General features: G+C 44.8%; 2 protein-coding genes across 9 annotated transcripts in view; both read right to left on the bottom strand.

Annotated features, from left to right (window-relative positions):
* The window catches only part of tbc1d1 (TBC1 (tre-2/USP6, BUB2, cdc16) domain family, member 1), a 39,786-nt gene extending 25,463 nt beyond the window's left edge, over window positions 1-14,323 (bottom strand). Inside the window, exons 1-3 of one of the 8 annotated variants that reach the window (XM_034290975.1) lie at window positions 13,634-14,323; window positions 10,510-11,157; window positions 1,679-2,296 (exon numbers count right to left, since the gene is read on the bottom strand). In XM_034290975.1, coding sequence (XP_034146866.1) covers window positions 1,679-2,296; window positions 10,510-11,133 — 1,242 coding nt within the window. In that variant the 5' untranslated portion in view covers window positions 11,134-11,157; window positions 13,634-14,323. Of the gene's footprint in view, window positions 1-1,678; window positions 2,297-8,479; window positions 8,910-10,509; window positions 11,158-12,962; window positions 13,320-13,633 lie in introns of those variants that run through there. The other 7 variants (XM_034290976.1, XM_034290974.1, XM_034290973.1 and 4 more) reach the window with 7 other exon arrangements.
* A 496-nt stretch (window positions 14,324-14,819) lies between these two features.
* Window positions 14,820-21,017, bottom strand: pgm2 (phosphoglucomutase 2). Its single transcript, XM_029118480.2, has 13 exons — window positions 20,793-21,017; window positions 20,136-20,303; window positions 19,577-19,771; window positions 19,067-19,150; window positions 18,792-18,985; window positions 17,655-17,844; window positions 17,448-17,545; window positions 17,152-17,332; window positions 16,702-16,795; window positions 16,267-16,396; window positions 15,836-16,043; window positions 15,585-15,718; window positions 14,820-15,507 (listed from the first exon to the last, which is right to left on the bottom strand). The coding sequence occupies exons 1-13, from the start codon at window positions 20,865-20,867 to the stop codon at window positions 15,405-15,407; spliced, it is 1,854 nt and encodes a 617-aa protein (XP_028974313.2). The 5' UTR covers window positions 20,868-21,017; the 3' UTR covers window positions 14,820-15,404.
* Window positions 21,018-22,774: the final 1,757 nt, after the last annotated feature.

Below are 22,774 nucleotides of genomic sequence, written 5' to 3'. Positions count from 1 at the left end.
AAAAATGTCTGGATCAGAACTTTGTTTTCAGAAATCCATATTTGAAGCATGGTCACACGAGAGACACCTGCAATAAATGACAATGAAATCAACAACCACTAGAAGAACAAAAACATGCAGCATGATGAACCGTTGATATACTGACTGGGTCTGCTGACATACAGCACACACTGGTACTACATTTGGAATAATATATTACAATATTATAGCAACCAAGGGGTCTCCCACCTTTTTGGCAAGAGAGCAGCTACTTAAAAAATTCAACATGATCGTAGCCACTCAATGAAATGACAAAACACATCTTTAGATGTCAATGTTGTCATTAGAAAATGAAAAATTACCAGCGATGCTTACTGAGTGTAGGGCTGAACAAAGTCAAAGATAGTGAACTAGTGTGTTTGTTTAGAGTCAACGGCATTAAAAGCAGGGTCAAAGTGCAAAGTCTCCCAATGTGAGGTCACTCCACATCCAACTTTCACAGACAGGGTATTTTGATAACTATTGCAGGTGCCAGTCTGGCCTCTTACGGAGTTATTTCCTATGTTGTCTGTAACTAGTTTGTCAACCAGGGGGCGTTGAGCGTTGGTGTCATGGATTACATGGGGAATCTGCAGCACATGTGATCAGGAAGAGTCAGCAGAGCAGAGGCCAAACTGTAAATCTGTTACCCGTAAGACAACTACAGCTAACAGATTTAGCCGTAAGACAACTACAGCTAACAGATTTACCCGTAAGACAACTACAGCTAACAGATTTACCCATAAGACAACTACAGCTAACAGATTTACCCATAAGACAACTACAGCTAACAGATTTAGCCTTAAGACAACTACAGCTAACAGATTTAGCCGTAAGAAAACTACAGCTAACAGATTTAGCCGTAAGACAACTACAGCTAACAGATTTAGCCGTAAGACAACTACAGCTAACAGATTTAACCGTAAGACAACTACAGCTAACAGATTTAGCCGTAAGACAACTACAGCTAACAGATTTAGCCGTAAGACAACTACATCTAACAGATTTACCCGTAAGACAACTACAGCTAACAGATTTTACCACAGAGCATCTAGGAAAAAACTTTAATTGAAACTATTTGTTTTGCATTTGCAATAAATGGGCAATTTGCTAAAAAAAGATTGTTTGAGACAGGAGATAAACGTGTGTGTATGGTGTGCGTGGCGTGTATGTGGTGTATGTGTGGTGTGCGTGCGGTGTGTATGCGTGTGGTGTGCGTGCGGTGTGTATGCGTGCGGTGTGCGTGCGGTGTGTATGCGTGCGGTGTGTATGCGTGCGGTGTGCGTGCGGTGTGTATGCGTGCGGTGTGCGTGCGGTGTGTATGCGTGCGGTGTGCGTGCGGTGTGTGCGTGCGGTGTGCATGCGTGGTGTGCGTGCGGTGTGCATGCGTGGTGTGCGTGCGGTGTGCATGCGTGGTGTGCGTGCGGTGTGTATGTGTGGTGTGCGTGCGGTGTGTATGTGTGGTGTGCGTGCGGTGTGTATGTGTGGTGTGCGTGCGGTGTGTATGTGTGGTGTGCGTGCGGTGTGTATGTGTGGTGTGCGTGCGGTGTGTATGTGTGGTGTGCATGTGTGGTGTGCATGCGGTGTGTATGTGTGGTGTGCATGCGGTGTGTATGTGTGGTGTGCATGCGGTGTGTATGTGTGGTGTGCATGCGGTTACCATAAATAGCATGGTCCTGTTCTCCTGGAGGCTGGCAGGCTGGACTCCTGCGGCGCGTGGGTCTCCGGGGGGTGTGTGTAGCTCTGGTGACAGGCCGTTCTCATCCAGAGCCTCCAGGCAGGGGAAACTGGGGTCGCGTTTAAAAAACATCGGCCTCTCACCAGCAGGGGCCCACTCCCTCCCCCTGTCCTGTCCTCCCTCTCTCACTGCATCCTGCTCTTCATCCCCTGGTTTACCGTTAAGCGCCAGCGGGAAAGTCAGAGCTCTCCGCAGCCCACTGACAAATCCCCCGCTGCTTACTGGTTTAGCCCCTCCCTCGGTGCCTCTGGATTGGCTGAATTTCTCTATGCACTCGTCAATCAAAGCCGGTGGCGCTTTCTTGTGCGCAACGGTCACTCTGCCGCAGAAAAGCACCTCAAACCGCTTGGCAAACATGGTCGAGGTGCAGACGGCACTAACGGAAGCATTGGTCGTGGAGACAGAGGAGGAAGAGGAGTTTGTGGATGAAGAGGAAGTGCAGTCTTCTGAGGAAGAAGCAGCTTGTAAGGGGTCTGTGAGGTCATCATTGCGCGCCGAGCTCTTCCCAGCCTGACGCAGCGCACTGATGATCTCAGGAACCTGGGAGGGAGGAAATAGTTTCACACATGATTGATACCAACTAGTTAATCCTAATAATCTACATAACAGACACACAACAGGCATTCATGTGTGGACTGGACTGTAAGCATGCTCATTCTAACCTCAATGACTAAACCTAACCCTTTCCCCTAAACCTAACCAAATACAAACTGGTTTCTGGAAAATCCCCCTTGTAGTTGATCCGGGTCTAACAGAGCATTAGACCTGACTCAACCAAACAGACTGTGTGAGAGAGAGGCAATTTAAACAGGAGTGGTGACTCACTATGAGGTCATGTCTCTGATCTGCCTGCCTACAGACCCTAGAATGGTACACTGAACAGACTGACTCTACCCAGTTTACTGACTCTACCCGGCAGACCGACTGACTCTACCCAGTTTACTGACTGGTTAGACTGACTGTACCCAGCTAATTGACTGACTGGTTAGATTGACACCCTGGCTGGCTGACTGGCTATGATCCATCACATTAGTACAGTGGGGAATATTTGGGTAACATGCTCCACTGTAAACCAACTCCACAAGCATTTCATATTGCACTTCAATACTCAACTTAAGGGATGATGCCCAACTAATACAGGGAATATTGTTAAAAACGGTGCCCGCAGGAAAAGGCAGATTTTGCTGTAAAATCTCCAGGTACTTGACAGAGTCCAAGCTCCTTGAGCCTTTAGAATAAACACAGCCTTGAAACATCCCATCCACCATAAGGATTTTGGAGACAGTTGCTTTTGTCATTTCTTTGGTTAGGTGATTTATTCTATTTGGCTTTAAGATTTAAAAGAGAAACAGGACAATTAGGACCATCCAGATTGTCAGCTGCTGTAAATAATAAGCAGACTTTTGAAAAGAAAGGCACCTGAACGCCTTAGAAGAATGTTTAATTCATGTCCATACTATATTTCTAGTTTTTAATCTAGTGCGGTGTTGGCCATGACTAATATAGTAGAACATATGGCAAAGCAACAAGACTCCAAATGAAACACTAAATATTTACTGTATGCCCTGCTGAAAGCCAATCAGTGTTCCTCATTCTTGCATTGGATACATTAAATTAACAGTAAATTATACAGAAATACATGCTTTAAGATAGAAATGCCTCTCTGATCTACTACAATGACTGTGTATTTGATTCAATTAATAACGATATCAAGACCATCATTTCATTAATTACAACCCCCCCCCCCCACAGATAAAAACAGAACCAAACAGAGTGAGTGAGTAACCTGACAATTATATAATCAGCCCAAAATCTGATAGTGTCATAGGATTGATCCTGATGTCAGCTGACGCCTGGATGACCAATGACCACTCCTGTCAAACTGGCTATGCTAATTCCTACAACAAACCCCAGTTCCTAACTGAAAGTAGTATTTTTTGCCTGTCTCCCTCAACAGGTTTAACATGTTTCTTAAAAACTGCAGCATTTCCAGTCTCTAGAAAGAGTGTCACAAACGCAGGTCTTGTTCAGTGAAAGAACAGGAAACCGGGGGGGACATAGGAGCTGTTTCAACCCCTCTCACAGTCACCCAGTCATGGTGTGTCTGTGTGTGTGTGTGTGTCTCTCTCTCTTTTCCGGTGGAAAACACACCATAACACAAAGCTCAGGAGTGTACAAGTAGGAAGCAAATGACAAGAAAGAGAAGTTGGAAACCAGAGCTGTCTAATTAGAATCACACACACAATGTGCAGGTTGCCTCATAACCAGCCAGTCTGGGCGCTTATATCCGCTTAGCTGTGCAAGTTTTAACAAGTATTGGTTGCACATGTGCAGTACATTCAACCTGGCCAGTGGTGGAATTTGTCAAACAGTAAATGCATGGTGCTTGTGACTCCTGTAATAAGTGCCTTATTGCAAAAAAAAGAAAATATCTCCCCCAGCCCTTCCCTCCAGTGTCCCTCCAGTGTCCCTCCAGTGTCCCGCGGCTCTTAGCCAAATTTTTCATGACGGGTCAGGCAGGCATGGAGGGGGGGAACTGCTGACCCGGGTACCATGGGCATCAGTCCCTGCTATCCTCCTAGGGTCATGTGAATCAGGGAATCAGCTCAGAGGTTAAGGTTCACACAGTCAAGAGAGGAGAGAGATGGAGGTATGGAGCGAAAGAGGGATGAAACAGAAGGAGAGAGGGATAAAACGAAGCTGGGAGATTGTTCAAGACACTGATGTCATACAGCTAAGCTCCAGAGCTAAAGGTACCACCCTGTCTGAGACCCGAGAGCCGTTAGAAGAACCAAAGCGCCAACAAACACAGACATAAATACAACCACACAAACATCAGGTGAAACTGTATTCATGTTTCTTTGACTTTACTTCAGTGGGTTTTTTAAGAAATAAGATTGTCTTTATCCTCACGGGGCCAAACACTTTTTCACAGTACTGAGAAATTAACAATTTCTCTGCTCATCATATGAAATGGATAATTTGGACCGAACTGGAGAATAAAACAAGGATTGGCCAATTGGCCAATGAGCACCACCCTTACAACTACTACATACACAGATGTTTACAGGCCGGTTTCTACCACTCAGCCGAAAGTTAGAGCAGTGACAGTCACAAGACGAGAAAAAATGGGGGGGGGGGGATAAGAGGAAAGGGAAAGAAAGCAAGGAGGGGGAGAGGAGAGAAGGCAAGGAGGGGGAGAGGAGAGAAGGCAAGAAGGCCCCCCCCCCCCCCCTTGGCTGGTAGTGGTTACCACGACCTTGACCAGCCACGGCCCCAAACCCACATGACTCCAACCCGCCACAACCCGGTATGATGTATACAGCAATACAGTGCCCTTTAGGACAGATTCAAATGTGTGAAATATGGGAACTATGAAATGCATTCAGCCACACTGTTTAAGGAACGTTGTAGCTCCCATCACCAAGCCCTAAACCCTTTTAGACATTTCAACAGTTACCTGGTAGTATCAGTAAGGGCTGAGACCAATGGTAGTGATTTCAAAATACTAAAAAGTAAAAGGTATCGTTTTGTCCCCCATTTATTGACAATGAGAAGTCATTAAACCGGCAGTAGACTATATTTGCACTAGATCATCTATCTTGAAAGTTATAGTTTAAATCAACTGAATTAAAACAAAATAACTAACATTTTAAATGAAAAGGACAAATTACAGCACCAAACAGGTAGAATGAGCATTTAGCCAATAACCTGAATAGAGACAGAAGGGAAGCATTCAGTTGTAAATTAGGCCATATATTCAATATCGGCCAGTTAGCTTAATCAGCTTAAAGACAGCTGCTGTGTCATCAGAAGAGATGATTAAAAAAAAAACAGCATGTTAGTGAACCAGTTAATCAGTCACCATCCCTAATTCACAACTCTCTTATAAGTCATCAGTGAAGACTAAGTTAACTCCCCCATTCTCTGCATGAGTGGATTGTCATGCACTGCAGCTGCAGATAAAGTAGTCAATTAATTTCTCTTCCGGCTAACTTCCCAGAACTGTAACATTAGGTATTTGTTACGTTATGATGATAATGGTGACTCTAAATGGTGGTGGGAGGGCGAGAGAACAACTAAATGTGACTCCTACTGTTGCCCAAAAACCAACCAGGGGAAAGTGTGTTGACATAGAAGGGCTGAAACACAATGGGCTGAGGGTGACTACCATGACACACACAGACCCGTCTTGGAAATGGATTCATGCATGTACACATGCATTCTAATTAGAGACAGTCACTCCGTCAGACAGACAACCAGCCGGCTACTGACAGGCTACAGGTCATAGTTCTGGCCTTGTAGCAGTTGTGTTATTATCAAGGGTGCCTGGCCAGCCGAAGACACAGGGCTGTTCCACACAGCTCCCTGCCACACCACTGGCGTCATACACTCATCATATGGAAATCAGTCATGTCGTTTACAATGGACCCACAATGCACCACAGATTTACACAAGATCAGTAACAACATTCCTTTCCCCCTTCAAGACTCTGCTTGCCTACTGTCTGGTCTACACTCACCGGCTGCTTCCAACAATATGGCACACTGCGTACATTGTCCACTCCATATGACTGTACATTGTCCACTCCATATGACTGTACATTGTCCACTCCATATGACTGTACATTGTCCACTCCATATGACTGTACATTGTCCACTCCATATGACTGTACATTGTCCACTCCATATGACTGTATATTGTCCACTCCATATGACTGTATATTGTCCACTCCATATGACTGTATATTGTCCACTCCATATGACTGTACATTGTCCACTCCATATGACTGTACATTGTCCACTCCATATGACTGTACATTGTCCACTCCATATGACTGTATATTGTCCACTCCATATGACTGTATATTGTCCACTCCATATGACTGTACATTGTCCACTCCATATGACTGTATATTGTCCACTCCATATGACTGTATATTGTCCACTCCATATGACTGTACATTGTCCACTCCATATGACTGTATATTGTCCACTCCATATGACTGTATATTGTCCACTCCATATGACTGTATATTGTCCACTCCATATGACTGTATATTGTCCACTCCATATGACTGTATATTGTCCACTCCATATGACTGTATATTGTCCACTCCATATGACTGTATATTGTCCACTCCATATGGCACACTGTATATTGTCCACTCCATATGGCACACTGTATATTATGAAGAACTATGTGATGTAGAAATGCACCAATCTGCCATCTTGAGGCCAATAACGACTGCTGAATGTTTTTTTACTGGCGAAACCCAGACTTAAAGGGATTCATTTTGGTTTATTTTTGGGAGGGTGGACAGTTGCTGATGTGTAACAAAACGGACATATCCCTTTGACAAAATAAGCCTCCTATTGTTGAAAATTGCTACCATTGACTGATCTCTGTCCTCGATAATAAACTGCACTCTTTTAAATTGGCCTGCCCTGATTGCAAAATAGGTAAAACGCAATATTTTTGCCTCATGTTCTAAGTCACACATCGGTTCTCCCAACCTGCGATTAGAAAGTGGGAAAGCCAATGTCAGCAAATATCAAATACCACCTGCAGTGGATCTGTTGCGACTAGGCAAGGCCATAATCGTCAGAAAGGGGGACAGAGAGAAGTTAGACTTTATGGTTGTAGCTAAATTATCTAAGAATGGAGTCTTCTCTCATAACTTCAACTGACACAGATGTATATTCTGCTTGTTATCACCTTGTGACTTTGAAACAGACATTCATGCTGCCGGTTATCAGACAACCTTGATTGTGACACAAAAACAAGCTTGCAAAAGCAAACACACAAACACCCACCACTCAGCAATCCAAAGAAAATGTACATTGCACCAGAGTTAAACAAGAAAATGACACCAAGCAGCTCTTTTCGGCACTGAAGAGTTCAGTAGTCATTTTTCATATTGTGTGTGTGTGTGTGTGTGTGTGTGTATTGCCCAAACTGACCCTAAAACAGGCAGACCATCACTTATGTCATTCCCATATGACATCACACTTCCCTTAACGTTAGCTTTGAATATACATCCCTATTTAACACAATAGCTTACGGAGAGACATCATAACTGCTACTAAATTAACAAACCAAATATACAGATTCCTTCTGTTCGTACCATGTCACAAGTACACAAAACTGTGTTTGTGTAAGCATTTCTTTAGGCGCTTACCTAGCTTATAAACGTAACATGGGCAGTTGCCGATGAACGTTTGGCACATCACCCAGTTGTTCAGTAATGGATTAGTCTACCTAGCTGACTACACAACGATAATTAAAATATAATTCTGCTGCACCTCTCTAGCCGTCAAACGCAGCTAATGGCTATTGTGAGGAGCTAATTCACTCTGAGCAAATAACACTGACGTTACAGTACTGCACATGTAGTCTTCCCGTATCTAAAAAGTAAAATTAACTTCACAACAACCTACAAGTTCAACTTGTTACATAAAAATATAACGCATTCTTATGTCACCACACATTTGAAGAGGAAAAACCACGTTCCCATCACAATTCCAGTTAGCCAGTACAGTCAGTACTGGAGCTAATCAAAGTAGACTGTACTGGTAGCTAGCTGACGTTAATATTAGCGGACTACTGTACTGTAACGTGGTTGGTGCGAGTGAGCACTAACAATAGGACCGCAGAAAACAGTACGGAAAACACAAGACACGTTTCAAAAGGTGTACAGCACTGGGGCTACAAGCAACTTACAGGTTTCGGCTGTGTCTTGACATTGAATAAATTGAATCTCTGTAGCCGCGCTTTCATCCCATCCGCCATAAACTTGACCAGCAGGGTAGCTAGCTTCCAGGGTGGTGTGTTTTCCGTTGGCCCGGAGCAGAACAAAGTTAACTTGATTCCTGTTCCTCGCTCGTGCCTCCCTCCCTTCAATAAACCGCTGTTTCCGACCCAATGGCGCGCGCGCTGCTGCAAACTGTCATAATGCGCCAATGCCCGGGGAGAGGAGGGCGACACCGTCCCGGACCCGACTGGTCAAACTTTTGGCGCTAGACTCCTCATGTAAACGAAATACTGTCGTTTCACTAAGCCGGTATAACGTCCGCGCAGCAACAGATTATCTCTAAATTGCTATGCAGAGAGACATCCAGGGAATTCACTATGACGTCCCATTCACCGATGGCACGCACTGTACATAAAACAATAATAAAAAAAACTCAAAAGTTTCCCCAACTCGATTTTATTAAAGTGTACAACTACGCCACCTGGCGCCTGAAAATAATTTAAATCAAATCACATTTCAAAGAGCCATGTTGGTATGGGAACATTCTGTATGATTTATTTGACAAAGCAAGAGGAAAATAGGACAAAAACTTGATAATTATGGGGGGAAACAATCAGGTAAACATTACACAAACTGCAAACATTGACACTAATTTCACCCATTCAAAAACAAACTAAACAAGCTATCTGTATGTTACAATGTAAATAGTGTTTTGTTTTTATTGTTTATTTGAACGGTGTTGTTCGGCCCAGTTGTCATTTTAAATTAGAATTGGTTCTCAACAAGGGAGGTCATTGGAGCTAATAAAAGCCTCTTCACAATGACTTGTATTTCAGGGCACAAATATCCTCTCTGTGTGCATCAGAGCAACAGGTGGCTTGGCCCAAGTGACATAATTAAAGAATGAAGGGCAGAGACAGAGAGGAATAGAGAGATGTGAGAAAGGAAAGAGACAGCGAATAACCTCAGAAATGCCATTATCCTTTCAAAACGTCTTTGTGTGAGTAAAGTTTAGAATGTCTGTTTTTTCTTGAACTTTTGTTATTAAACATTATGTATTTATCATTTGCCACTTGCTTTGGCAAAATAAATGCCATCTAAATTGAAAATGAAACAGAGAGGGAGGAAGCAGGAGGAGGAGAGTAATCAGACAGAGTTGATAATTGGTCAGTGCGCACGCACACACGACCGCACACACACAGTGGTCTCCATGGTAACCTAATCTACACCCAGTATGATACAAGGAAAATACCTTATAACTAGTTGTATGAGAAGTGTGTGTGTGTGCGTGTGCGTGTGTGTATTTAGAGGCATTCTATAATGTTGCTGAGACCATGTATCTGATGTCACACAGACATAAATACTGAAGCGGTCACACACAAACAAACACGAACACACACACACACACACACAAACACAGGAAGTGGTCTCTGTGGTAACCTTATCTACACCCTGTTTGATACAAGGAAAATACCTTATAACTAGTTGTATGAGAAGTGTGTGTGCATGTTTGTGTGTGTGTGCGTATTTAGAGGCATTCTGTAATGTTGCTGACACTATGTATCTGATGTCACACTGAGACATAACAAATACTGAAGCGGTCACACAAACACACACACACACACACACACCTCTGAAAGAGTCACACCTTTATATAGCCCTCCCTCCCTGAGTGACCAAATGACCGTCTTCTGACAGTTCTTCACAACCAGTCTTCTCTCTTCTCACAAACTCTTTCAATTCACCTGATCTCTCATCCCCTCCCTTGGGGTATATTCCACAAACAGTTGAACATTCCAAAAAATAAAAAAAAAATATATATATATAGCCAATGTGTGTGTAACATGCAACTGGTCATGCTGTGACAAACAGCACACTACATAAACGCATGCAATTACAAACACAGACAAACACACACAGACACACACAGACACACACACAGACACACACACAGACACACACACAGACACACACACAGACACACACACAGACAGCCTACCTTGGTCCGGTTGTGACAGTGGAAGCTGTAGCAGCGGCACAGATTTCTGTCTCGGACCAGACAACCAAAGCTACATGGCTCTCTGCTGTTGTGGAGCAGCTTGGCGATTCGATGTGGCCTGCACTCAAACAACACATGCTGGCGGACATGGGTGTGTGTAAGGGGGTCCCATGGCCGGCTGCTGCCCTCCTCCTCCTCCTCTGTCCATACACACCGAACCCATGAGGAGGAGACAGAGAGGCGCACCACCTTGTCTCGAATGGAAACTCGCTCTCCCTCCGGGAGTCCACCCCCGTTTCCAGGGTGTCGACCTGGGCTGATCAGACGCTCCCCAGGCCGGGGCCTCTCGATCTCAGACACTACCCAAGGCAGCATGGCCATGGTAGTTAATGGGTGGACGGGAAGGCAGCCAATCAGAGTCAGTGTGTACTGAACCTCTTCCTCTTCATCTTCACTGGGGGCCTGTTTTCTCCCTGGGGGGGTGAGGAGGGGGGAGGATGTGAAGGACCTTCTGTTAGGGGCGAGGTTGAGGAGGGACGAGGCCGAGGAGGAGCGTTTAGGGGTGAGGTGAAAGGGGGAGGAAGGGGGGGCAGATGGCTTGACCTCGAAGTAGAGGCCCTCCATGGCTGACCTATGGACCTACACCTGCTGGGACAACCAAAACATTACAGGGAGTTACTGTAGACTGGGACAACCAAAACATTACAGGGAGTTACTGTAGACTGGGACAACCAAAACATTACAGGGAGTTACTGTAGACTGGGACAACCAAAACATTACAGGGAGTTACTGTAGACTGGGACAACCAAAACATTACAGGGAGTTACTGTAGACTGGGACAACCAAAACATTACAGGGAGTTACTGTAGACTGGGACAACCAAAACATTACAGGGAGTTACTGTAGACTGAGACAACCAAAACATTACAGGGAGTTACTGTAGACTGAGACAACCAAAACATTACAGGGAGTTACTGTAGACTGGGACAACCAAAACATTACAGGGAGTTACTGTAGACTGGGACAACCAAAACATTACAGGGAGTTACTGAAGACTGAGACAACCAAAACATTACAGGGAGTTACTGAAGACTGAGACAACCCAAAACATTACAGGGAGTTACTGTAGACTGAGACAACCAAAACATTACAGGGAGTTACTGAAGACTGAGACAACCAAAACATTACAGGGAGTTACTGAAGACTGAGACAACCCAAAACATTACAGGGAGTTACTGAAGACTGAGACAACCAAAACATTACAGGGAGTTACTGAAGACTGAGACAACCCAAAACATTACAGGGAGTTACTGTAGACTGGGACAACCAAAACATTACAGGGAGTTACTGAAGACTGAGACAACCAAAACCATGCACAGAGTTACAGAAGACTAGAACAAAAACATTACAGTAACTCTGTACTGCAGCTTATGTGGTTGTCTCTCTCTCTCTCTCTCTCTCTCTCTCTCTCTCTCTCACACACACACACACACACAGAGACACACACACTAAGTAGAGTAGTAGGTGATGGGGTCATGAAGAGGGTAACCAGCCTTATAAAGTTTCCAGCTCTATATTTCAACACTAGCTCTGTGTCTATCCCTCAGGGTACATCAAACAGGAGGCCTGATCCACACACAATCTGGGCTGACGAGGAGTCCAACATGACCTTCACACTCTCACCACGGTCAGTCAACATACACATAAACCTCCATGACACACACACTTAGGGATGCCAGAAGTGTAAATATAACTTGCTATTTTTATCTGCATGGGAATGCATCCTGTACAGTCAGCAACAAAACAAGTCTCGAACAATTTCTGGACGATCTTAACTAAAGTGCAACCTTACACTGACAGGTATCAGGGCCAAAAGCAAATAACTCGCGATCCAGCCTAGTGAGCACAGCGCCAGCTCTGGTTTGATGTGTGTCAGTGTGCGTCTTTCTCCGTGGCACAAATGGAAGATGACATTTGGAGTCATCGGTGGTCTCTTTAAGTATAACCTCGCTTCACAACATCCACAATAGCACCCAATTCCATAAACTAAATCTAACCAGGGCCAGTTCCATAGGTAAGTCACCTTTGAGGCCAGTCGTGGCGGAGGGCCATGCTACCGTTCAAATACTTCATCTACTCGCAATGCCGACAAAGTCTGTTCCAACTGAATTTAACGGTTTCAGTCATTCATTTCAGACAAATGTTATAAGCGTCTTAACCGCATAATAATGGTTTGAATGAGTCTGGTGCGAATGGCCAAACGGCAATGTTAGCATGAGGAAGTGAATTAAATGTTGAAATCATACCTTAGCGACGCTATCACAATTAAATACAAACAAACACGAAATCACAACTTACATAGAAAATACTCAAACGGAAGTCTCAATGCCAGAAAAGAAATCGGGCGAAACTAATGAATACGATAAAGCTTATAGACAAATTACTTTACGTACGATTGGAAAACATACGCACCGTATCGCACCTTCAGTTCCGATGGCGGTAAAGCGAGATCACATCGAATGAATTAGAGAGATAAACGTATTCCGGACTTCAGTGGTCCGTTATACGGATCGCACCTGCCCGGAAACACACACGGGGCTGTCTGGCTGACTCGACGTCCTCGCAGGGACGACGCTGCGTTATAGGAAGCGTGTGGTCCGTGCAGCCTACACAACTCAGTAAAAGGTCGGACGTGTAAACACGCACTCCCATTCTCAGTTTGACAAGTCTGTCGCCCCCTCGTAAAGAAATATAAATAGAATACACAGCCTCGCTATTTTTCTTTTACATCTTTGTAATTTTAGGAGACCATCTCATTCAGAGTGAATTGCATTATTTACTGCATTACATACTTTTCTCTCCACCCAGCCAAGTCGTGCTAAAAAGTTGCCGTCTTGATCAGGGTTGGGTAACTGGGGTGGCAAACACAAAACATCTGAATGAATCAGGAGCAGCGGTGGAGGCTTGCAAGCAGCTTGACTAATTTACCAATCTTTCTTTGCCAAACTATTGAGTAATAAGAGAGTCCAAAAGGGTTACTTGGCTATCCGTGTGGGGTAACCCTTTGAATAATACCTTTACTGTTCGAGATTCAGTTGCAAGTAGAACCATTTTGGTAACTTACCAACTTTGAACAGTGAGGTTACGTCAACAGTTCTGTTCTGTTAATTGACTCAGGGACCACCGTCAGTCGCCCATTTATGAAATACGGAGATCCAGTGGTCCGTTATTCGGATCGCACGCGCCCGGAAACGTATTCGGTGCTGTCTAACCTTTTCCCGGGCCGGACACAGCACTACAGCCAGTCGTCAATTTTTTTTTACTTGATCCTCCGGCTCTCCCATACACACCACAATGATTTTAGCAAGTGTTTATAGTTTGCAAAAGTGTTCAAAAATAAAATCCACATCCGCTTGAGGCTACTATTCCAGATGTTAGGAGTGTTAGGTTGATATCACCCATAATTCATTGCAAACTATAGTCACGTCTAATGCCATGGGCGACGAATTGTCAATTTTCATCAACATGTCTCATGACTCCTCGTCAGGTGCGTAACTAGTAACTAAACTCAATCACTCTACTTGCTTGGATGTGATGTTTTAAATTGTTAATCAAGGACTGAGGTCTGGATGTAGGTCCCAGGTGCTGTCCACTCTTTGAGTGCAACCGTCCTGTTAAGGATGTGGGCGATCACGACACTAGGTGGCAGCAGAGTTCTGTAACTCGCAGGCCTGCCGGTCCACCAATGCGTCAGACACCTACCAGATGTCACAACACATGCACAGAGGACAGGTGTTCACTTTATCAGCGAACTTCATATGGTATACCAATTTACGGCCGATGATGCAGTCAATGGCGGTTCCCCTGCTTGGTTGTTGTTGGCGCTATATTCCAGAACGGCTGCATAGCAATTTACAGATCAGCTGATCACATCTCATGACACCAATCTACTGTAATTAGGTGCTAAATCACACCGTTGATGACGAGGCATGCAGCCATTGGTCAATGGGTTGACTAAGGTAAGGGCTACTCCGTCACTGACTGAGCATGTTACCACTGGTTAGTTAACAGTTGGTTAACTAATGGTTAAAACTACAGGTTAAATAACAGAAAAAAGGTTAGCTGAGGGTTAAAACAAAAACACATGTGACTCTAGGTGGGAGCAGGAGTCAGGACAGTTCACACATTATAATTATTCATATTATTGAACTTTTGCGACATTATCGGCCTAAAAACACAAACAATGACATCCTGAGGCAGCGCTGACATGACATTAAGAACAATAAAACAAAATTATATCACATTAAAACTTAAGACACTTCTCACATTTTAATGTTCTTCACTCTTTACGCAGCTTGCAGTCAATGTGTTAAGCTACATTAGTAATTAACTTTGAAAGAAGTCCCATTATTGCCATAGTTCTTTCCCAGTTACAGTCCCCGTTAATACAGTAGCAGTCATTACACTAGTGTGGACAGATTAGAATACACACATCCAAACACTTATTCCCAGGTTCTCCTAAAACAACTCCCAGGATCAGGACAGAAAAAGCAGGAAATCAAGAATCCTCCAACGTGGATTGTCTCAAAACCCTGTAATTATGGATAAACTGACCAGAATGTTGCAACCATAAAACAGATACACAGAACAGTACAGATGTTAATCAGCCAATGCTGATTCACAGCTACTGAAGCCCCAGTAAACTACAGTAGTCCTGAAACAGTTTGTTAACCCTGTGTTAGGTCACACTCATTGCTAGGTTTAAGTCCAGCTACAAGGCTTTCCACTTCTGGAATGTGTGTTCTCAAAACAAAATGTTTGTGAGGGAATGTTGTTTAAAGGCAAGCTCTTGATTGCATTCCTAATGTTAAGAAAGCAACGTATGTGTGTGCGTGTTACTCTGGCTTAGGCAGCAGGTTGTTCTTGATTGGCTGGAAGAAGTTCTCGACGATGGCACTGACCAGATCGTCCAGCTCCTTCTGCAGAACGCCGACATCACTGAAAGACAGAGAGTTCGGTTTAAACTGGGCCACGCCAACGTGCCGGCCCGGGTGGGTCTGTGGGTGAACCGGTACCTGTTGCCGGGGGCTGCACACAACTCTGTGTAGTACTTTATCTTGGGTTCCGTTCCACTGGTCCTCATGGTGGCCACGCCCCCGTTGGAGAAGGTGAAGGTGATCATCTGACTGCTGGTGGAGGTGGGGAGCACCTGGGGTGTAGAGGGCAGAGGTCACCTGACCGTAAGCTACACTACATCTACTTTCAGACGTGTTGTCTAATGTGTGTGTGTTTGTGTGTGTGTAACAACGTGTGCTTCTCTCCTTACAGCCTTCTGATCTCGTTGGGTGCTGTCGTATCCAGTGGTCAGGTCCCGGACAGCTGTGATGGCAAAGCCGCCACACTCGCTGGGGTATGACACGGCGTCCTGGTCGTTGTCTTCGTTACCATAGTGACGCAGCCTCTGGAACAGGGACCGGATCACTTCCTGGTCGTGACAGATGAAGTAGGAGTTCTTACTGATGTGGTATCCATACCTGAGTGGGAGGAGTGGAGACCAGAGACAGACCACAGATGTAAAAACAGGTTTATGGAGAATCAACTACACATTTCTAATACTTGCTTTTAAAAATGTTGTATTTCTTATTCTTATGTCTTATTCTTAAATCCAGTTTCTTTTCAATGGATTAAACACTGACAGAATACATGGGCCAAACAATAACCCTCGGCCAGGGTCGGAATCGTGTGTTAGTCACTAACTCCTCGTAGACGGCGCTCAGTTGCTGTGAAAGGGTGGTGTTTTTGGTGGCCAGGTATGATGTCATCTCCCCCGCAATGGCTGCAGCACTCACACCGTCTTTATCCAGGACAGCCGAGCTACACATGTACCCTGACACATACACACACACACACACACACACACACACACACTAAGGTCACATGGCTTGGATGCGTGGGTCTCCTGTAATGTGATTAGGATTGCATCTAATGGGACACACACGATCCTCATGCACCAGAGGTTATCTTTAACCCTAAATGCCCCCCCCCAAACTAAATGCCCCCTCCCCCTAAGGAAAAAGTCTTACAGTACTTTTCCTCACTATTCTTGACATACAACCTCTCAAAACAGCTCAATGGAGTCAGCTGTTTTAACTCAATTACAATGTGTGTGTGTCCATGTGTGTGTGTGCGTACCTATAGCCTCTTCGAAGGCAAACAGTACAGTCTTGTTTTGGTCCAGTAGTTCCCGGGCTCTGTTGCCCATCCACTTGAAACCTGTCAGTGTTTCCTGTACACACAGGAAGTGATGTCACAGTCAGAAAGTGATTTCATAAAAAACGACTGGGGAGTAAAATGCTGAATAATACTTATTAGTTCATTAATAGAGGAAGTGGTTGTTTTTAGGTGAATGCCATGCCGTCCATGTGACGCAGGTTTGACTGGCATCTTGAGTGAGTGTTTGAAGGTCTGACACCCTCTCTTCAGAATACAACGTTTTAAAGACCCCGTCTGACGGCTGAGTGTGTTATGTAGTGTGGCTATACTAAATGTGTGTGTTGTAGGTGTGTGTGAGAAGCGTGTGTGGCTATACCAAATGTGCATATCAGTGTGTTCGTTGGTGTGGTGTTTATTAGAGTGCATCACCTCAAAGTGGAAGCCCTCCTTCAGGGCGATGGCTCGCAGGATCTTGGAGGAGACGGTGCTCGCCAACATGTAAACCGACTTCACCGCCGACGGCTCAGCGTTGGTGAGCTTCCAACAGCGAAACACCCACCAGCCCAGCAAGGCCCCCAGTTCATTACCACTGAATACACGCCACTGGTCGCTGCACACACACACACCGAACAGACAGCAGTGTTGTGCACGCCTGTAACACTAACACACAATGGATTCCAGAAATGCTTCGCACACCCTGAGCGCATGCAGACACACACACCTACCCAGAGGGCTTTTCAGCGATGGCCAGGCGGTCAGCATCTGGGTCATTGGCCAAAACTATGCTAGCTCCCTCTCTCTCAGCAAGGGCAAATGACAGCGTCTGTTTAGATGCGCGCGCACACACACACACACACACACACACACACACGTTTGTACAGCTACCCTCATGGGGACCAGAAAATAGAAACTGCATGTGTGTGTGTATTCACCAGGACCCCCTTCCCCTCCTCAGGGTTGGGGTATTTCACTGTGGGAAACTCTGGGTCAGGATCTTTCTGCTCCTCCACTGCGTATGGGGGTCGGAGGTCGAAGGCCTCAAACGCTGATTGGACGAAGCGGTGTCCGACACCGTGCACGGATGTGTGCACAATTTTCACCTCCGACTTCTTGTTGATGTCCCTAACAAGAGACATTTAGTTAGAGAGGTGTGAGTTCCAGTTTCACACGTGTGTGTGTGTGTGTGTGTGTGTGTGTGTGTGTGTGTGTGTGTGTCCTGTAGTAGTGTGTTACCTGTAGTGACAGTGTTGTTGTATGGTCCTGTAGTAGTGTGTTACCTGTAGTGACAGTGTTGTTGTATGGTCCTGTAGTAGTGTGTTACCTGTAGTGACAGTGTTGTTGTATGGTCCTGTAGTAGTGTGTTACCTGTAGTGACAGTGTTGTTGTATGGTCCTGTAGTAGTGTGTTACCTGTAGTGACAGTGTTGTTGTATGGTCCTGTAGTAGTGTGTTACCTGTAGTGACAGTGTTGTTGTATGGTCCTGTAGTAGTGTGTTACCTGTAGTGACAGTGTTGTTGTATGGTCCTGTAGTAGTGTGTTACCTGTAGTGACAGTGTTGTTGTATGGTCCTGTAGTAGTGTGTTACCTGTAGTGACAGTGTTGTTGTATGGTCCTGTAGTAGTGTGTTACCTGTAGTGACAGTGTTGTTGTATGGTCCTGTAGTAGTGTGTTACCTGTAGTGACAGTGTTGTTGTATGGTCCTGTAGTAGTGTGTTACCTGTATTGACAGTGTTGTTGTATGGTCCTGTAGTAGTGTGTTACCTGTATTGACAGTGTTGTTGTATGGTCCTGTAGTAGTGTGTTACCTGTAGTGACAGTGTTGTTGTATGGTCCTGTAGTAGTGTGTTACCTGTAGTGACAGTGTTGTTGTATGGTCCTGTAGTAGTGTGTTACCTGTAGTGACAGTGTTGTTGTATGGTCCTGTAGTAGTGTGTTACCTGTAGTGACAGTGTTGTTGTATGGTCCTGTAGTAGTGTGTTACCTGTAGTGACAGTGTTGTTGTATGGTCCTGTAGTAGTGTGTTACCTGTAGTGACAGTGTTGTTGTATGGTCCTGTAGTAGTGTGTTACCTGTAGTGACAGTGTTGTTGTATGGTCCTGTAGTAGTGTGTGTTTGTGTCCAGGTAGGGATCCTTCAGCAGAGGACAGTGAGTCAGACAGTCGGTGTTCCAGGAGTCTGGCCAGGGCTCCAGGTTGGTCTGGATTGCTGCGGAGATACCCTGGTCGTGAGGAGGCACAATCTGGGCTCCGTTCTCCCAGTACACCTGAGGGGGGATGGAGAGACACTAGAAAACAACCCTCACATTATCAACAGATGAGGTCATTCAGACAGTAATCTCTGTTACCTTGTAACCATTGTCCTGTTTGGGGTTGTGAGAGGCGGTTACCATGACGCCAGCACACAGTCCTAGATGAGAGACAGTGAAGGGCTGGAGAGAGGGAAGAGACAAAGTAGATGTGGTTTGACAGTGGTTTACCATCAAGTTATTAATAAACACAGACAATTACAGACTGGAAACATACAATGATGGACAAGATCCCAAGAGTATGACTGGAACGATACGCTGATGGACAAGATCCCAAGAGTATGACTGGAACGATACAATGATGGACAAGATCCCAAGAGTATGACTGGAACGATACGCTGATGGACAAGATCCCAAGAGTATGACTGGAACGATACGCTGATGGACAAGATCCCAAGAGTATGACTGGAACGATACAATGATGGACAAGATCCCAAGAGTATGACTGGAACGATACGCTGATGGACAAGATCCCAAGAGTATGACTGGAACAATACGCTGATGCGCAGCCTCATTAAGGAGGTGGCGTGAGGCCCTGAACCGACGTACCACAAAAGGTGTCGGAGTGATGTCACTAAACAGGTGGACGGGGACTCCTCGGCTGGTGAGCACGGCCGCCGCCAACTGGGCAAAGCGTTTACTGCCTCCTCCACTGGGGGGGTGGGACCGGGCGTCATACCCCACAACCACGCCCCTCGCCTTCAGAGCATCTCCAAAACACTGCTCCAGATAACTGCACAAACCCTGGGGGGAGGGAAAGAGAAAGGGAGGGGGGGAGAGAAGTGGGGGAGGGAGGGGGGAGAGGGGACAGGGAAAGACCAACAGAATTGTTGATAACCCACTAAAAGCATGGTTGTGTTAACAGCATATAAACAGGTAAAACCAATGACCATGTGTCTACCAGTGTGTATGTGTCTACCAGTGTGTATGTGTCTACCAGTGTGTATGTGTCTACCAGTGTGTATGTGTCTACCAGTGTGTATGTGTCTACCAGTGTGTATGTGTCTACCAGTGTGTATGTGTCTACCAGTGTGTATGTGTCTACCAGTGTGTATGTGTCTACCAGTGTGTATGTGTCTACCAGTGTGTATGTGCTACCAGTGTCTACCTGTGTGGTCTGAATGATGGTGAGGTCATTCATGCACGCGGTCCCAGGGCCCATGGCGGCGCGGAGGCCGGCTGTCCCAAACTCCATCCTAGAGCCAAAGCATTTCCTCAGCTCCTCCACTGCTCCTTCGGTCACCAGGCTGCGCACCAACTCCGCTGTCAGGAGATTCTGCGCGGAAATAATGTCACTAAGAGGGGAGCGCGTGTTTTCATAACCATCTCTAGTTTGATTATAGACCCTCCTACGAAAGGTCAGGGTCAGAGGAGGGGGCAAGAAAATACAACCTTGTGAGACTGATCACATTTACTTTGGTCATTCTGCTTAATTGGTGGCATCTCTTTCCTCTTTAAACGCATGAATTTCTCTTGGTGTGTACAAGAAGCCCCATTCGGTTCCTCTGAATTGGGAACTACAACACCAACAGATCCAACAGTAAACCAAATGATTTTTGTAAATAATAAACACGGATGTTAGTACCAAGCTACAATGAAATTGCCACTAGTGCGGCATTATGTTCTTGCAACCCGCTTGCTGCGACGTTACTAGCCTCGACGTCTGCCCAAACCAGAAACTAGAAAAACAGAAGTTAGATTTAGGTTGTGACAAGCTAGCTAGACACATTGGATGTTCTTTCCACGTTTTCACAACTTAGCCTACCTTATCAAAGCGCAACCACTGATTGACAGCGTTGTCCAACTGGACGTCACCGGTCGAGGATAACCCATTCTCCATTCTCTCTCTTCCGTTGTTTTCAAAACCAAAGCGCCTGGGTTTATATGTCTCAGCTGTACTATCAAATTAATGAAATATATATCTCGCTACAAGAAATGTTCGTCCCCAAGGTTAGCTTCCTGGTACTGTAAGAACCGGGCGAAAGGCGGAGACACAACATATAACGGACTGTAGTTGGCCAATAGGCTGGGCGGGGCTTGCACTTCCGCCAGCGTCGGGAGTTTTTTGTTGTACCAGTTGAAGTTTTCGAAAATTACACATTGATATGTAAACATTCCTCATCAGCAAATTGTACGCCGTGAGAGCCATGTGTGTTCTACATACCACATTTCTACGTGAACGGCAATAAATAACGGGTGAATTAATTCCGGAAAACGACGTGTCTCAGAACGTTTTTGCACTAAACAGAATACAGCGTTTACGTTATGTTGAACAGTGTTTGGAAATGAACGTTCTCTCTGTTGAAATTTTTTTCGCAGTACGTTTGGGTGACGAATACACCCCGGTGATATCTTTCTACACTGAAGAGGGGTCACCGTTAGACTGTCACGTTGATTTGTGTTTTTTTTTATTTTACAAGTGATTCATTATGTACTTTCTTTGTGACTTTCTTGGGCTTCGACAGCCAAACCTACTAGGGAGTTGTTGCGTTTTGGCAAGGAGAAAATGACTATGGAGGCCACAAGGGGAAAAAATTGAAAAACATGAATACTATAACTAGGTTAACTTCCATTCCACAGATTTTGCAATATGGCTTAGAGAACATGTAAAAGCGTTGTTGTAATGAGACGTCACGAAACCATCTGATAGGGTCTGAAATGGCCTTTACAACTAAGCTTTAAAACACAGGAAACTAGATTAGTCTACAACCTAATAATCAAATCTTGAAGTTATGAGATTCACATTGTAACCTTTGAATCTCCCTTAGAGATCTAGGGAGAGGGAAGTCTGGGCATCTCTGCATAGACTGCTGTCCCCGCGACCCGGCCCCGGATAAGAGGAAGATGATGGATGGATGGACCCGTGAATGTCAATTATTTTGTGCTGCACATAATTTATTATCAATAATAGGTGGTTATCCAATATACCCTAGATCAGGAGTATTCGACTCTTACCCTACCTGACAGTGTTTCCCAATCCCGGTACTGGTATGTTTTTGGTTTTGCCCTAGCACTCACACACCTGCGTCAATCGAGTGTGTAGTGGTTAGACAACATTACAATTAGGTGTGTGAGTGCTAGGGCAAAAACTAAAATGTGCCCCCTGGGGTCCCCAGGACCAGGATTGGGAAACACTGCTCTACTAGGTCTGGAACCTGCTGGTTTTCTGTTCTACCTGATCAGTTGCACTGATATTGTGTCCAAGTCCTTTGATTAGAAAGTTGCATTGAAAAAACGGAGTGAAACTGGCTTCGGGGTCCGGTGTTGCGTTTTAAGGCACTAGGCTAGCAAGCAAGTTTATTTATATAGAAGCAATTCAATGTGCTTTACAAAGAAAATAATATATATATAATTACATAAAACAAACTCAAATGAAAACATCAAAACAAATGAAAACATAATAATAAGAAAAAATACAATAAGAAAACATACAAAGATTAAAAATGATATAGACTATAAAATTGTCTTACAAACTTGAGCACATCTGCTGGTTATAGCTGTAGCGTGTAACGTGTAGAGTTGTGGACAGATGCGTAATTACTTTGGAAAACACAGTTCGAGTCCGAATGTAAACTTCATTATGTATTGTTTTGTTGACACATTTGTAATATTGCTTTTTTTCATTTCTACCTCAGGAAACTTTGCTCGTCAGTTTTTAAAATCACATCTTAAATCAAGCATTGGAGCCACGGTATGTTATGACCATATGTTTAAATCTAGCATTCCTCATAGATTTATCATTCGGAT

The sequence above is a fragment of the Esox lucius genome, chromosome 25, assembly GCF_011004845.1.
Source record: "Esox lucius isolate fEsoLuc1 chromosome 25, fEsoLuc1.pri, whole genome shotgun sequence".
In the NCBI taxonomy this organism is placed as follows: Eukaryota; Metazoa; Chordata; class Actinopteri; order Esociformes; family Esocidae; genus Esox; species Esox lucius.
The sequence above is the reverse complement of the archived record's forward strand: the minus strand, read 5'-3'. Positions and strand labels throughout refer to the sequence as shown.